The 16,286-nt window shown below is 38.8% G+C and overlaps 1 protein-coding gene and 1 long non-coding RNA gene across 5 annotated transcripts in view; one reads left to right on the plus strand and one right to left on the minus strand.

Moving 5' to 3' along the window:
* Nucleotides 1-16,286, minus strand: part of LOC111269946 (nose resistant to fluoxetine protein 6) — a 93,685-nt gene that overhangs the window by 62,760 nt on the left and 14,639 nt on the right. For all 4 annotated transcript variants that reach the window (XM_022849879.2, XM_022849878.2, XM_086972295.1 and 1 more), the window contains exons 3-4: nt 14,746-14,863; nt 11,747-11,949 (exon numbers count right to left, since the gene is read on the minus strand). In XM_022849879.2, the coding sequence (XP_022705614.1) occupies nt 11,747-11,949; nt 14,746-14,863 (321 nt within the window). The remainder of the gene's footprint in view (nt 1-11,746; nt 11,950-14,745; nt 14,864-16,286) is intronic.
* LOC111269949 (uncharacterized) lies at nt 4,541-6,793 on the plus strand. The gene is made up of 3 exons (XR_002686019.2): nt 4,541-4,694; nt 5,241-5,482; nt 6,033-6,793. It is a non-coding gene; the product is annotated as an uncharacterized LOC111269949 (long non-coding RNA).

Genomic DNA, 16,286 nt, shown 5'->3' on the forward strand with positions numbered 1-16,286 from the left:
GTTAGTTGAAACTTGGTCATTGAGCAATTATAACTTCAACACGAACAGTGACAACCAATCAAAATGCTTTTCAAAACAATCAACGTTTCAAATCTTCCTAAGAAGTTTCTAAATGTCAAAAGCCTACCCTTATGAGAAAGACGTGCAGCAACTAGTGAACACCCCTGCGCACGCGGCTGCCTTTTATTTCATTTTCCGTTTTTCGCATACATAGTTCAGTTGAACCATAATCCGTAAAGCATATATATTGCAGCTAATGATTCTATACCGCGACCGAACTGTTCGGCAACCTCCATATTGAAACAGTGATGTAATGTCTTTTGAAACGCATAGGTAAATGAAAACAAACGATATCAAGATGAAACAGCACTCAGATACTACCACATATCGAGCTCAAGTATGATAAATTTTCTATATATTCAATAATATAAAGATCTCGATGTATCTCCTTTGAGATATGTTTTGTGGTGGTTTTTCAGATACACATGCTATGAACATATGCTAAAATACACTGATATAGGTTATTGCAGTGGTATTCATATGCTACAATTTTAACATTTGAGGACAAGTGTTGATCAATCAGTATTTAAGCCAGCCAGTTACTGTTTTGTAACTGCTTTTATAGGAACAAGTGAACTGTTTAGGCTCTCTCTTAGGTTTTTAATAATTTACAGGTCGGATATCAATCATGATAATTTCAAGATCAGAACTCTTAACTTATCAAAAGAATGACGTCATATACAGTCGTTCGTTAATCAAATTTGCTCGCCTGAAAATCTCACTCGCCTTCGAACTTCATTGAAGATTTTTTCGTGCTAAACATCTACAAGGCTTTTTTTTCTACAGAAGTTGCCATTCTCTGCTTCGTAATAATACTACACGCAACAACCGTGTCACCATAGAAGCATTTTTGAACTGCTGTAGAAGGAACGGTTTTCACTGAGGTTTGTTGTGCAATTATACACAATTCAGGCATTCGATTTGCTTTTTCTTCGTTCATAAAGCAGATTTAGTACAGGAATTGCCATTTACTTAATACGATGACCACAGATTATTTTTGAAATGAATTTCGATGATTTTTGTGCATTTATGATTATACATGAACCCGTAACAGGATTACGAAAAGACCTCACAGAAAAACAGCTGATTCGAATAAGCACATTCATAAAAGAAAAAAAAAGCTAGTTTCTGAGCGGATAGCAATATCTAAGTGTGCAGTTGGCGACATAGCCCAGAAGGTAGAGATCAGGTGCCTGTGTTTTTAAGCAAGGTAAAAAAAAAAACAAGAATTGAAAACGGTGCATGTGTACAATGTAGCGAAGAAACAGAATCATTTTGATTGCGCTAAAAAAAGCCGGTCTGTAATGGCTCTTTAACTAGGCGATAGAAAGGGGCAAGGCATGGAATTATCTCACGAGTCCTCTCTCGTTCAGCAGGCTAAACATCCGAATGAATAATGGTGTGGACCGTGATTTCCGTTCACCGTACAGAAGATCTTCATTTTATGGACGGGATTGTCAAGCAAACGTCAATACAGCAAGGTAAGTAAAACGAAAATGCAATCTAGGGTTGGAAATTATTCCCGGTTAGAAGCTATGTGATGATGCGTGATAAGTAATATGACAAAATGTGTCTTAGGAATCTACCGCTAATGATGTCGAGCTTCTGCCATGATCTGGGAATTTGCTCGGCTTCTACCCGATCGAAAACGAGCAGCATTTAATAGACAAGCCACGCTGGGATAAGATATCAAGAACATCTCACAACCTGAGAACAAAGTGCTCGAAGCATAAGCCGAAACAGAGATGGTGCGGACGTTCATTTGGAACATGCCAAACCAGTAAGTGGAGCCAGGGATGGGTAACAACGTGCCTTCCCTCTATAGCAGCCTGAAAATGCTTTTTTAGGCACCGTGCTGTCACGTGCGTTATCATTAGAAAGCAGAGGAAGGCAGCTTTCACATGCAGATATTTAGCTCGGATGCGGAGGTATTGTATCAGACTCAACAATGTGTGAAATATCTAAGTGGTCTTATTTGATTGGCTGATAACCGTACATATATAGATATATAAACCCATTAAAAGCGCGTGAAGATATTGCATATTAGCAAAGACTAGTAAAAGAAAGGGTACTAGAATGCAATGTAGCAAATTTGAAACACTGACTGTATTTATATGTCGGAAAAAACTGACAAAACGTTCAGTCTTCATCGGATGAAGGATGGTCAGACTTAACGTACTGCACTGACTTATTTATCCGCTATACATAAATGCATTTTAAAAGCGCTTTCGGTTTCGTTTCCGAAAACGAAGATGGAGCATTAAAGCGAGTCAATTCTATTACATGTTATTCACGAAATTAGGTGCTTAACTTGTGGGAAAAGCACTTAAGGGTCAGAATACAGATTGCTGCTGAGAGTTAGTAAGCCTTCTTTCACTTACATATGTTCTTTCTTTTTAAATTTATTGCGCCTAAGCCACTTAAAGAATAAAGCTTTTGGCGTTTTCTTATTTTAAGTAATTCAGTTACTTACGAATAGGCAATTCAGCTAGGAGAATTTCTAACTTTGATAATATATGCTATTGACGGCAGCTCGTAAATGTTGTAAACTGTCACATTATCGCTGTACCGTTTGCGAAGGCTTCAAAAAGGGTTTGAAATATGTAAACCTCTATTTTCGTACGAGAGAATTCACAAGGAAGATCAGCTGCTGCTTAGTTTTGAATCAGGATCCAGTGCCACAAGGCCCAACAGAACTGTTTTCTCTTCGTTCTTCAAAACTTATAAAGACTACCGCGTATCTGGGATGTTTACACATTAGCCATTAAGGAATGTAATGTAGCGGTATTTCGAAAACGTTTCTAAATAGATCCTGGTATTATATTACAAATTTGCAGACTATCCTAAAACCGTCCATATGACGAATTGTTTTGGGGCAAATGTTTTGAGAGGGCTGCCCCAAAACAATTCTATTGCTTAAAGATCCTTAGAGCGACCTAGTATGCGGATTTAAAACGACTGCATAATGTCAACCACAAATACGACTAGGCTAAATAAACTTTTTTTCACTTAGTTAAATTAATTGAAATGATGATTCCTTCTAATATTCTCTTTCATTATAAATCATCAGCGATTTAGTCAGGAACTTTTAAAGGGATCGTGGGTAAGTTACGCAGAGCTTTCTTTGTTCCACCCTAATTTAACGGAATCACTTGGGTAGAACTTGACTTTCTACTTAGAAGGTATTTTTATTGTTTCCACAAGCTATATAATGAATAGGCAGAACAAAGCTCTTTGATTTTTAGTGATTTCCTATATGTCCCTACATAAACCTAGGTAAAACTATCAATAATTAAAATAGATCGTTCACTTTTGAGTGTCTAGCGTTTGTCAGTGAAGATGTGTGTTAAAACGTTTATACGTACGCATGGTACTGCTGTGGCCTGTTTTTCATGCAGGGTCATGTTTTAAATACACGGTTGCGTATCATAATGCTAACTTTGAATGGGTTAACGCTCTATCTCAAGCTATTGGATAAAGTGAGTTTTGTGATAGCTTTAGTTTAAGCAGGTTACTAGCAAGTGCGTATTCAGCGAAGGAATTGGATGTTTGCTTTGTAATTTCAAACCGTTCTGCTTAATAGTAGAAATAAAAAAATAACACCTTTAGCACATATGACTAGACACAAATAGTGATCGCAACAAACAGCATCTCAAAATATCCTATGTTAGATTCCTGCTTCAGGTATGCCGATTTACGGTTAAAAAATACTCTTGGTGCGCGTAACGTCGATGCCATTTAGTGCTTCACATCGTGTGGTATACAATTTTTAAACATTAGAAAGTGATCCATCATATTAAGCTTCAATATAGACTGCATGGTGCAATTTACCTGCTGATGTTAGTGAAGATGGACTTTTTCGAAGCACCGCAACGCACACTCGTCATCAGTGCGAATTTGTCTGCCTGTCGAATGAAGCGCTGGACAGATATCTATGAACAACACAGCTTCAAGTGTTATGTAAAATTGAACGCTTTCTTAACAGAGGTATCTGTTTATTTTATTCGCCGTTAGGGATAGAACTGACAAAGATGATGAACATTAATTAATTAATGAACAGCAATTTGTCAGCATCTGAAATGAGTTTTCTTTTTTAAATAAAACACACATTCGGGATGGCTGGGGAAAAATGGTCGATTTGAAGTGAGCGCAAGATTTATATCAGGCACCGTTGTTGATTTGTATGAAAACCTCTCCGACCCAGCTAAAATAAGGTGCCTGCTTGTAGTGGGATGGATGGCATTGCAATCTGAGTGTGAGGATAACCGCGACAGATGGAAAATTTAGCTGAATTTAAGCGATACCAAACTTTCTTCATTTGTATGGGGAGGTTTATGGATGCCTCCGGCCGTCCGAGGATCTTGCTGACAACGATAAGAATTTGACTGCCCGGTTTTGTTCATACATTTGACACTTTTTTCCGCCCGGACACATACAGGACGGTCTCTAAGGGTGCATACATAACAACGGGCTACATGTCTAGATATACCGAACACACTAAACTACGATTCAGTCGCCTTAAAAAACGAAGCATGTCATAGGCGTCTGGCAGGGGGTACTGAGTTGGTTCATTTGCTTCAATGGCCCATGCTTCAAAAGGTAGAATGGACCAAAATGGAGCAATCAGATACGATGTAAGTGAGTCGTCTAATTTGAATGACAATCTAGCTTTATATATTTCAACGTCTTTTCTTAAAGGTGTGTACCCTCGTCAGATTCTGTATGCGAAAATGAAACACAACGAGCCATTTGTGAATTTAGTCTATTCCACCGGCTTTCCTTCCTCGATAAGCACGCGTACTAAGTCAATGATTAGGTCCTTTGTTTAAATTAAATTAAAGTTAAAATGTCTGCTGTACATTAGGCTAAAATGTCTGCTGTACATTAGGCTTTAAGCCAAAGGAAGCGAATAATTGGGGCAAAGAAAGGGAATGCTCTCTAGAAAACGCCGTTCCGACATTAAGTAAATTGCTATACTGTTGACAAATTTTCTCCTTTGGTTATGTAAGTTATGGACTTTCGAACTACGGAATGACAATTATCCACCGAGAATTTTATATGCTCTATAAGCTAGGGCTACGTTTAGTGTCTAGTTCATCTTTGACTGTGGATAATGGGGTCATTAGGAATAACTCATGAACTCTACGGTTCTCTACGATTAAGGCGCTTTACTTTTCTAGGGCATCGCTGAAAAGGGCGACGGATCGAGATACGCTTCGAAGTCATTCGGTAGCAAGATTATCAGAGACTAGGGAATCATTCCGAGTTTGTAAGCCTTACGGCCGGTACTACCAGGCATAGGTACTACCAAAACCGTATAGGTGGAATCTGCTCCTACTGCGCATTATAAGAACCCTGGCATGCATAATCACTTTCACTATGAATGTTGGAACAATGTCGCCGTTGGATGCCCGACAGAACGGTATTGATCGCCAAATAATTGCCTGGGGCAAATCCTGTAGATTGTTCATCAACTGATTAATAATATCACATTTCTGTAAAGGATATACATTAATAGATGTAACATTTTCGTTGTTACCCCCTATTGCGTAAGCTTGATCAATACGATTGATTATCAGTCGAAATAAGAGGCTGTTTCGATTTACGGGTATCTCATTGAGAAACTAACGATGAGGCGTTGATGTTTTCTATACTGTTTCCCTAGATATTCTGCAATCTATTAGGGTAGCTGTTTATCAAGTGTCAGAAATGGAACTAGACGGTGATATCAGTAACGAATCTTGGACGTTTTTTAAATTTTGAGATTTCTAGATTACTGATGATCCAAAAGCTGAACTCTTTCAGTAGCTCCTCAAGCTCTACCATTAGAGCTTGTTCCGGTTAGTCGACCCTGTTGTCGAAGTTGTCTACTACATATCGTATAATAGGCATACTTTCCTATTATTATAGAGTCTAGGCAGATTTACTAGTTATAGATGGCCAAAAAAATACACCAAGTTGGACGTTTTTAGGGTGCGGATTTGCTAGCCGTTACGTGTTGTACGTGTGTAACGACTACGTGTTGTCAATCTGCGTCTAATGGGCTAGTCCTTCACAACCTAGTAACAGCAACAAAGCCCGCGCCCGTCTTAACCTGTGGAAGCGATCAAATCACGCCGTACAGAAACTGTAGGATCGTTGGAGAGGTGTGGCGGTGGCGAGGTACACGAGACTCTTGGCACATCAAGGGGCGAAGAATGGAGCTACACAGCGTAAATCGTAACCATGGTAGTTTTACGTCCAAGATAATGCATAATTGCTGGCTCAAACACATCTAGAGCATAGAAGGGCTAGCCGCTAGCCAGTTTCCAACTAACGATTTAATGCGGCATATTATTTTATCGATATGATTTGTGTAAAATTATTAAACGATGATCGCGTTTTCAAACCTGGCCGGCAAAGGCCAGATCTTCTACATCTCCTAAAAATGGCTAAATCCACTTTTTCAAGCATGGACCTTATTAATAATTCACTTTTTATCTCTAACGTCGTTGGGCAAGCGATATCTCCGGAACAAGGTCGAAATGCGTTCCTTTAATAGATATCTCCACTGATGATCAATCATTACTAATAACATACGTTGACAAATTTAATAAGACTACTTAGTCTTGTTTTTAATAAATTTTAAGTGGAAAACATATTTTTGACAGTAGCCATTATACAATAGCTATTGTTAAAAATACACGTTTTCCGCTTAGAATTGGTATGGCATTTGGGAAAAAATTGCTATAAATGAAATGAGAAATGAAAAAATGAAAAAAAAAAAAAAAAAAAAAACATATCCAGACCATTAGTAGCCCATCCTACTTGCTTATAGGATTAGGGATGCCCTTGCATTACTAAGACGCTTCCCTCCCTACAGTAATTTAGTAGTATTAGTTGTTCTGATCCTCTTAGTAGGAAGAACATCCAAAACAGAAGTAGGTAAAGCTTCCATACACGCCGCTAATGGTACTATGTATAAGCGTACAGGCTACGACTATAATAGTATTTCTAAAGCTATACAAGGCGATGCATCGTGCACTGAATAACTAAAATCTGTCTCTCTTAACGTTCTCTTGCTAAGGAAATAGCACCTTGTGATGCGTTGCACTACTATTGCGTGTCTCAAGCGGCTGATATAACTCTCATCAATGAGATCTAGGCGAGCGACAAACTGTCATCGGTCGACAACGAGGTTTTCCACGACCGATCCGATAAAGACACCGGACTTGTAAATTATCACTAATGCAGTGACTAAAACCTATGTCTTTGTCTCAATCAAGCAGATTGTGTCGCCGTATCGTTTAGTATTATGTCGGTTTCTAGATGGGCTCTGTATGGAACAAATACCACTGGTTTTCGTTGACGCTAAACCTGTTGGCCATTCTGATTTATGGACATTACTTGTGGGCAATCAAAAGAGTCAGTTTTAAAAAAGTCATTCTTATAATTAAACGTAAATTTCCTCTAGCGTTTGGATGGCATAAATCTCAATGGCGATGTAATTCTTACATATATAAACTTCTAAAAAAATTGCAAACGGTCAAGTTGACTGCTATGGGAAAGGTTGGTGTTCGTCGGCAAGGCATGAAAGCCACATTACAGCATTGCATCCCTTCACAAAGGAAGCGATCTGTATGCTTCGCCGATTACTTTGGAGGAATTATCCCAGCAACTTCTTTGAAATAATGTGCATAGTAATATTCCCATCAATGCTGTATAAGAGGTACTTTTTGCGTCGTTAACAATTAGTTTTTATGATAGGTGATAAAATCAGTCTATGAAGAGCCCGCTCTATGGAAGTATATTACAACGACTTTGTGAATCTTTTAATTTATATTGTTTTGTGTTACACGCACAGACAATAAAACAACTGGAATGCTTTTACTAACAACAGGAACAAAAGGAGATGACGTTGACAGACAAGCAATTTAAACAGAGCAATGTCGAAGGTTACTAAAAGGAAAAGTAACTTCTTCGAACAAACTAGAGAGAAAGACTTTAGGATACCGCTATTGCGTTCTCCCGGCACTCAAATTCTTTTTTTCACGAGAACTCATACCACTAGCAAAAATCACCAAAAAAAAAAAGGAAAAATCAGCCTGATAATATCAAGCGGACACCAATAATGTGCATGCCGAGTAACACATAGCCTGCACTTTCTGGGTGCTAACGATAGTTATGATGTACATATAGTCCGATCAGGCAATCCAAACAAAGTGAATGAAAAGAATAAAGGTTGGTATTTTAGAGGCATAGGAAATTCTACAAACGGCAAGACGAAGTCTCAAAATAGTAATTCGCGAGAGCAAGAACGAAAAATGAAAAAAAGTTCTGTTAAAATGTGAGGAACACGTATGAAATCTATACATGTTAATTTGAACTGACGCTGTCTCAGAAACTGATGGAAAGTACAGGGAGAGAGGTGTTTCCAAAATACCTAAACTGGACCTATCCAACGGAGAAAGCAAAGCTGGAAATATCCCGCGAACCACTCCAGAGGAGAGTAAAGCGATGAAAGAACTGCCAAAGCGCAAAGTTCTGGGATCCGACGGATCCCAGCAGAGGCAGTAAAGATTCTATTCAAGAAAAAACATGAGGTCTTCAAAGGCATATCACCTGAGTGAAGAGAGGTGACCCTGGTTCTCATTAAAAAATCATTTCCGCAAATTCTGAAACCCACCACACAGTAAAAAAATCATATTTTTTTTCATAGATCATAGAAATTCTTTTAAATAGGAAATTCACAGCTGGCTAGAAAGGAAAGGCGCAATACATAATTCGAATTCTGAAAGCGCTCGAAACACGGGAATGACCATAACAAGAAAAAAGAATGAAGTAGAAGGCCAAAAAAGTTATGCGTAATGAGTCTCCTCGACCTATCTAGTGTCTTCGACTCATTAAAACAGCGGAACTTCAAGCACCATGAGCACAAAGGGGGTCCCCCTGTTCTTGCAGTAACTAGTCGACTCATCTTAACAATAGATCAATCCAGTACGAGGACACAAGATTCGCGATGTTCTTCGATGCCCGTTTACAGAATATGCTCAAGGAAAAGGGGTAACACGCTCCACCTTGAATAAGTGTATAAGTAGAGGAACACAGCTTCCCTGTAAAAAAAATCCCTAATAATAAATGCAATAATTCCTGATTTTAAACCCTTTTTCACAACATGTATACCTTGTATACGGGCTTCTCAAACTACATCCCGTTATCAATAATAAAAAAAAATATCAAAATTAAGATTACATATTTTTACTTGAAATCATAAAATATGAAAATATGAAGAAGAATGTTTTTATTTGAAATTATGAAATATGAAAATATGAAGAAAAATACGAATAATTTTTGTAATTAGTACAAAAGCTCTAAAAGTGTTAATAATTGGCTGGATTCCATAATATGGTAAGAATGACAAACCGTCGTAGTTCATTAATGTTAGTAAGCTAGTAGTAATTATTATTATAGCAAGAGCGATTTTGAACACTGTCAAACAAACTGGGAAACTAAGAATTGTTTAGGTTTCGCCCCCAAAAAGAATAAGGCGATACTCCTCATCGGAAAAAAACGCTGCAGAGAAATCAACCTGTCACCGAACAGTGTGAACACTGAAGTGAAAAACTCTTCTCGGTACTGCGGACAGACCTCTCCACGGAAAAAATTACAGAAAAAGTATCACAAAGGAGAAAACACGCCCCCCCCAGTAAACAAAAACTTCTGGGGTCGATAGGCGAATCTATCGTCATGAACGCAGACTACGCATAGAACCTGACCGCCATAAAACCCAAGCACAACGGGACAAATTCAAACGGCTCTAGAGCTAGAGGTATTCATATAAATATTATAGCTAAACCCAATAAAAACAGAAGTTTATACAACAGCTGCCTAGAGGACCCAGTTGCCTTGTTACTTCTTAACAACATACACCATAACAAGGGAGGAAAGATAAACCTGTCCGCATAGGAATAACGAGATGAAGTAATATTAAAATAGGTACCGACTCAAATCCGAATTTCATCGTATGGGTCTTTAAGTACAAACCTCAAAGGGAAGACATCGCACCCACCGACGACAAGCCAGGTTCATATAACAAGGCAACCAACGCTGGACCGTCAATTTTTTACTATGTCCGTTGGGCATGGTCAAGAGAATGGCCAAATGGAGGATCTCGAATAATTTCGAAAATTAGAGCGATTATTATTACATACGTATATAGATACCTATAGGTCAATATTTCACTCTTACAGACAGATTTTTCTGTCATCGGAGAAATTGACCCGAAGAAGTAAAAAAGTTAATAGTCCCCTTTTCCTTCAACGCAGTGTCGCTATAACCAGGACGTTCAGTCAGGGTACCAAACTGTGCCAGCTAACTTTCGCAAAACAAATTTTCAAGGTTCAAGTATTGGTGGCGAAAGAGAATAAAATAAAAATAAAAAAAAAAAGAAAGAGTGTAAATTATGCGAATGCACACTTGAAAAGAGAGAAGTTACCAGTAAACGACTACCAGACAAAAATCAGGTTTAGCAATAATATAGCGGCATACTCAAAACACTTAGAAAACGTATTAAAAGTAGTAAACAAGCTAAGTTAGAGAAATTATGTAAAGTCTTTAAGAACGCCTTATGGGGCCCTGGCTGTGAAGTAGCAAAGAGGAAACTACACCTATAAGCCTTGGTCCCGACTTTGCTATCAAAATGATCACCACAGTGTCCCTGCCAAGAAGAATTCCGAGAAACACCCTATATAGAAGGCTTATTCAGCTCGAGTGTTTGTATTCACTATTTCTCGTTACTACTGTATCAAACAACTCTATATTGATAACATTTTCATAAGTAATTTGGAAAAGACACTAGTGGTTGACATTTTGAGGCGATCTTCGACTGGCACCGACGGCAAAATATATGAGTCGATTTCTTGTCGTGCATGTAGATATAGTACCTATTTTAGGTTAAGTGTCTTCTTCTAGTTCGAAAGTCACAAGCGGTATGACATCTTCAATGACATTTACCCTGCACGCCGCCATAATCACAGTCTTTTTAGGTTACATAGCTCTAAGAGAGAAAAAAAATGGGTGGGTTGATCGCGCTTTTTACGGAAAGTGCTTTCTTCCATTTCTTTCCCATTAGCGAGATGAAGTAACGGCTACTGCGAAAGACTATCCGTTCATAATTTGATCACGTATGAGAGCGACGAGTCGAAAAAGGAGCGTATAACAGGTGTTACCCTGCCCTTTTCCTAAATGTTACGGCATCTAACTTATTAAGGCTGACAGTTAGTCTCAATTGTGCTACTGCTGTGTGCAGTTTAAGCATGGTCTGCTGCTACAAAGGCTGGAAACCGCCAGTCATGCGCTTATAAGGTGACTTCGATACATTAAGCTATTTGTCCTTTGAGAGGGTTTCCTAAGTAGATTTAATATTAGAAGAGAGCCAAGTTGGATACTGCAGCAGGATAGAACCGCCTCTATGCCGTAGATTTTCATTTTGATCTTTTGTAGCATCACTGCGATCGGGTCGTGCCTTGCGAGCGTTGCTTGGGACACTCACATACACAGAAGTGTCCAAAATTTAATTTCTGCAAATAGCGTTGAAATCGGCAATGTTTTTTCAATGCGTTCTTAATATCGTCGATCAGCGTCCTGTTTTGTTTAAATTTTGCTTCTGTAATAATAATCATAATAACAAGACCTTGCAGTAACTCACCGTAGTTAGTCATTTTGCTGATATCCTCATTTGTACAATGCGAGGGCACGCAAACACCGAGGCGCGAACCAAACTGCTGGATCCAATATGCATTTCGATAAAACCAATTCAGAATAGACTCACTGTCCTCAACGATTTCCGACGAGTTATAGGTTGGCCGTGGGAGATTTGGCGCTGCCGTTTTCACGTAGCAATACTTGCCCCTGTTATGAAGCAACAGAAACTTAATTTCATACCTTAGCTTGTTCGGATTAAACTCGTGTGCCTTTTGAAACGCTCATCATTTAAATAAGCTAAGTAAGCGAAAAAATAATTCTTATTCGAACATATCGTATTTTTATAACGTAGTCAGAGCTCTGCGGTCTTCGTATACACGGTGGTTTATAGTGTATACGTAGTTTGCGTTATTCTTATTATCTATTGCATCGTGCGCACCATCGAATACCTTTCTTATCACATGGAAGCCATTGTGATTGTATGAACAGAGGTCTGGTTATTTTGAATGCTCAATCATGTCTTGCATTGTTGTCATTTCTACGTTTCGATTCATTCGTTAGCTGCGGAACCTGAGCTTCTGGTAGAGATTAGAATGGATGTTTCTGTCCTTTTCTGCTCACTTTTCCTCGCTGGTCAGATCAAACAGAGACCAAGTCGTTGGCAGCATTAATGGTTGTTTATTGTCAATTAACTTGTAACCGTTCATGTCCTTTCACCAATCCATAGAATGTCCTAGAAAATGTACACGCAGGTCTAGTATGTATAACTCGGTTTTTAGTCACATATAATTAGTATTTAAATTATTAAAAAAAAAAAAAAACAACAAAATATATGGTTTTTGCTCCTATTAGAGATTTTCAAAAGGATTAGCATTGTGGTCACTACGACGAAGGAGAGCTATTGATTCACAAACTTCGATAAGCGCTGCATTTTATATTGTAGCACAAGTGCAGCTTTTAAATATTGTGGGGTGAACTTTGTCTTTTATATTTTCGTACAAAAAAAGTTTATTAGCGTCACGTCTGGAAAACGGTCTTATTTCCCTAACTCATCTAAGAAATTCTCATCAAAATATGTTTTTACGTGACGAACGTAGTGTGCAGGATCGGAAATTAAATTCGCCATTTCCACCCTTTTAAATGCGTCGAAAAACAAGTTTTTTTTTTTTTGTAAAATCAAGTAATTGGCATAATCATTGTACCGTCAATAAAAATGGTCTAATTAGTCCTTCGCTTGAAATGCTGTACTAAATGTAATCCCGGCAAAATGTACATAGCATTTTTACGTGACATGTAAATTTGCAGTTGCTTAACCATGCCATTTGATTTAAAAGCAACCCCATCGTTTTAAACAAAAACTGTGCATCTTCTTCACATTCTTCCGAGTGCCATTCTAGGGTCCGGATCATCCTGACTCAGGGTACGTACCCTTGTCTGAATGTGACTTTTCCATTTGCAACGTCTTCCGACCGATGGACATCAGGCTTAGGATCTGATTGTCTTACAGGTATTAGGAATGTTTCGCCATAGCTTCCTTGTATTTTTCTTGGCAGGTGAAGCACATATATGTTATTAGTTCTCTGCTCATTGTTTATGAATATCCTGAACAGTTCCATTCAATTTCAAACTTATTGTTCATCCAGTTATTTGTGAGTCGCATAGGTGTATCTGCATGACACTCCCTGTAATATTGTCCTTCTACTTTTACTACACTCTCCTACATGCAACGCGTCTTTAAATTAATTTCCCTTATTAAATAATTCATTATTTTCAATTAATTGTACACTGAAACGAAAGAACAATCCAACTCGTTAAACAGCGTATCTTTTTTCGGTTCCAATACAATTTGTTCAACCTTCCAGAATACACATACTATTTCAGTACCTTTTATGAGTTTTCAGTTTTTTCAGTACCGGAAACGAGATGTCTGAGTGCCCTCATTCATTCACCAAGTTCATTAATAACATTCTTGCCTTAGCAGCTCACCGTTTAGCTACATGGGCTACTTGTCGTAGCTTAATTTTGTCTTGTACATATATACTTTGGTACCTTCCTCAATTTTTCGTCGTGTGATTATAACATTTTTTTTTTACACGTCTTAACGTTACAGGTGACATCTTTGTTGGGGCTCATAGCGTTGGATTGTACACGCCGATTGTCGCTATTATTCATTTCTTAACAAACTGTCGGGCCGTCAGTTATGCTGAAGTTGTAACCTTTCTTGCCGGCAATGTAATCTTAAATTTGTACCGCAGGCTTGCAAACTCCAGACCCTGCGTAGAAACTGTGTACCGTTGTTACGGCTTCGTTGGCCATGTGATATAGCGTGCATTGGGACCACTGTCGGTATCGCAGTCGAATCACAAGACGATTTATACCTACCATCGGAACGAGTTTCTCATGCGTTGTAAAAGCTAATTTCTGGTAGGCATCGACATGAGCTATATGGAGTGGTCCTAAATTTGGCCTGTATCATAGTTTTGCGCCTCGCAATAGTACACACCCAAATCTGATAGTTCATTAAACTCTAAGGCCCATGCCTCCTATTGTTAGCCAGTTTTGACATAAATCTTCATCCACTCGTACTATTCAGAAATATGCTGTTCTATTTGGGCCAATAATATTTTTGCCAATTGTTGATATATCAATTTTTTCAGACTTTTACGTCTTAAGCATATTTGTCATTGGCGATCTTAGTAATCTATCTAGTTGTTGTCCTCATCGGTGTTTGGTTAACACGCCTAGGTCCTGACAATTTCACCAGATGACTGTTGTAAATATAAATCTCCTTTACTATGTATTTATGTTAAGGACAAAGAGCCAGGTAGTGGTAACATTAACCAGGCGCACACAATCGATGCATGAGAGAAGAAAGCGGAAGTACTATCGTAGCTGCTGTGCGCTTGAACAGTTCTCTTGCGAAAGGGCATATTACTAATGCATCACACATACAATCTACAGATCGTTTCCCCAACTATGGTACAAGTCAACTTGTGTTATTACCTGAATCCACCATCGTCTTCATCGCCCACAGAAACGGCTAAACACTGCTCAAAATGCCCCAGGGTAGCTGCTGTTCCAGAAAAGAGCCCGTTGGGAAGCTTTCCCGATGCGTCCACCACTGAAATTAACAAGAGACACATTTGGTAATAATATTATAAACTAGGTAAAGTCTCGTTAGCGTTCAGCCCTGCATAACTGGAGGCGTGTATGATCAAATTTGATTAAAGTTCAAGAAGTTTGTTTTATATGGTGACTTTCCTCCAGGTAGTTATTGTACCATCGACTCACACCATCCATTATCACGCGTCTAATAACGTGCGTTATTTTTGCGAAACGTTTTTTTACCTTAGCCTCTCTGCTATCCCTCTATGTTTTGAGTTCTACGTCCGCTGTCGCCGTTAGGCATTCATTCCATCAGACGCCTGGTCCCACCACGGAACGAAGTGTGTCTTTTCCCGGATTCGAACCTAGACCACAACGTGTCCCTAATATTAGTAGGCAAATACGTTACCTACCAAGCATTCTAACCCTAACGATAATCATTTCGTCCTCCTATCGCTTTCATGCACTTCACTTTTTTCCTTTAGTTTCTGCGTATTTGGACGAATGTTTCCCGATTCCCAGTGTTACATGAATTCATTGCAGTTGTAGTGTCGTCTATCATTTTTTTTAAACAATGGTATACAAGCCAGCAGATTATACGTATTTACGGAAAAATGGCCAAAGCATTTGCGGAACATGAAGAAAGCAATGAAAACGAGCGTAATGTACAGTCGCCGTTGAATACACGCTGGTAACTTTTTTCGGATCAAAGGGAACACAAACTCAACACTAAGGAAAACAAATTACTAATTTCGGCTTCCGCGTTAAACATTTTGGCGACAGCAGTGACGTACTATCATACGTTGCACACCAATATGCAGGACAAGACTCGACTACGAGTCTGACGCCAAGCGAATCTTTGGATGCGACTATTCTGCTATCAACTTCATTCCTGTAACCGTGTGGATCATATAAACGACCATCTATTCTATCTTGAGAACAAATTTCAGTGTTGAGATGCGCACTATTTCGATGGTCGGTTGTTGAGCTTGTTGAACGACTGTGCCAATTTGCGAATCTGATATGGCCACCTTTTGACAACAATGTTTTTCGAGAGGTGCGATTAGGAGGCGAGATAGCGGAAAGAACGCTCGTCGACATCATCTTCGAATCGTTACCGGGCCTAGGCTGATGTTCAAAAAAGGATCATGCGCATCCGGTGAAACCGTGGACGGATTTTACCGATACGAATTATTGGCTTCTCGTAGTTCTTGAAGCACTTTTTACATACCCTTTAATTCTCTCCTGCGCATTCAATGCGACATGCCATTTGAAAGTCTTATGCACTGCTCCTATCGAAAAGAAATCGAAGGAATTCATTGAAAGAACCCTCCAAAGATGGACGATTGTCGTATGCACGACTAATAACGTTCAACGAAAGTTGTATCGGGGTGCCGCTGAGGGAAGCAATCGCTGAACGATACGAACTGTGGGAAAAT

This window comes from Varroa jacobsoni, unplaced genomic scaffold (assembly GCF_002532875.2).
Source record: "Varroa jacobsoni isolate VJ856 unplaced genomic scaffold, vjacob_1.0 scaffold_1425, whole genome shotgun sequence".
In the NCBI taxonomy this organism is placed as follows: Eukaryota; Metazoa; Arthropoda; class Arachnida; order Mesostigmata; family Varroidae; genus Varroa; species Varroa jacobsoni.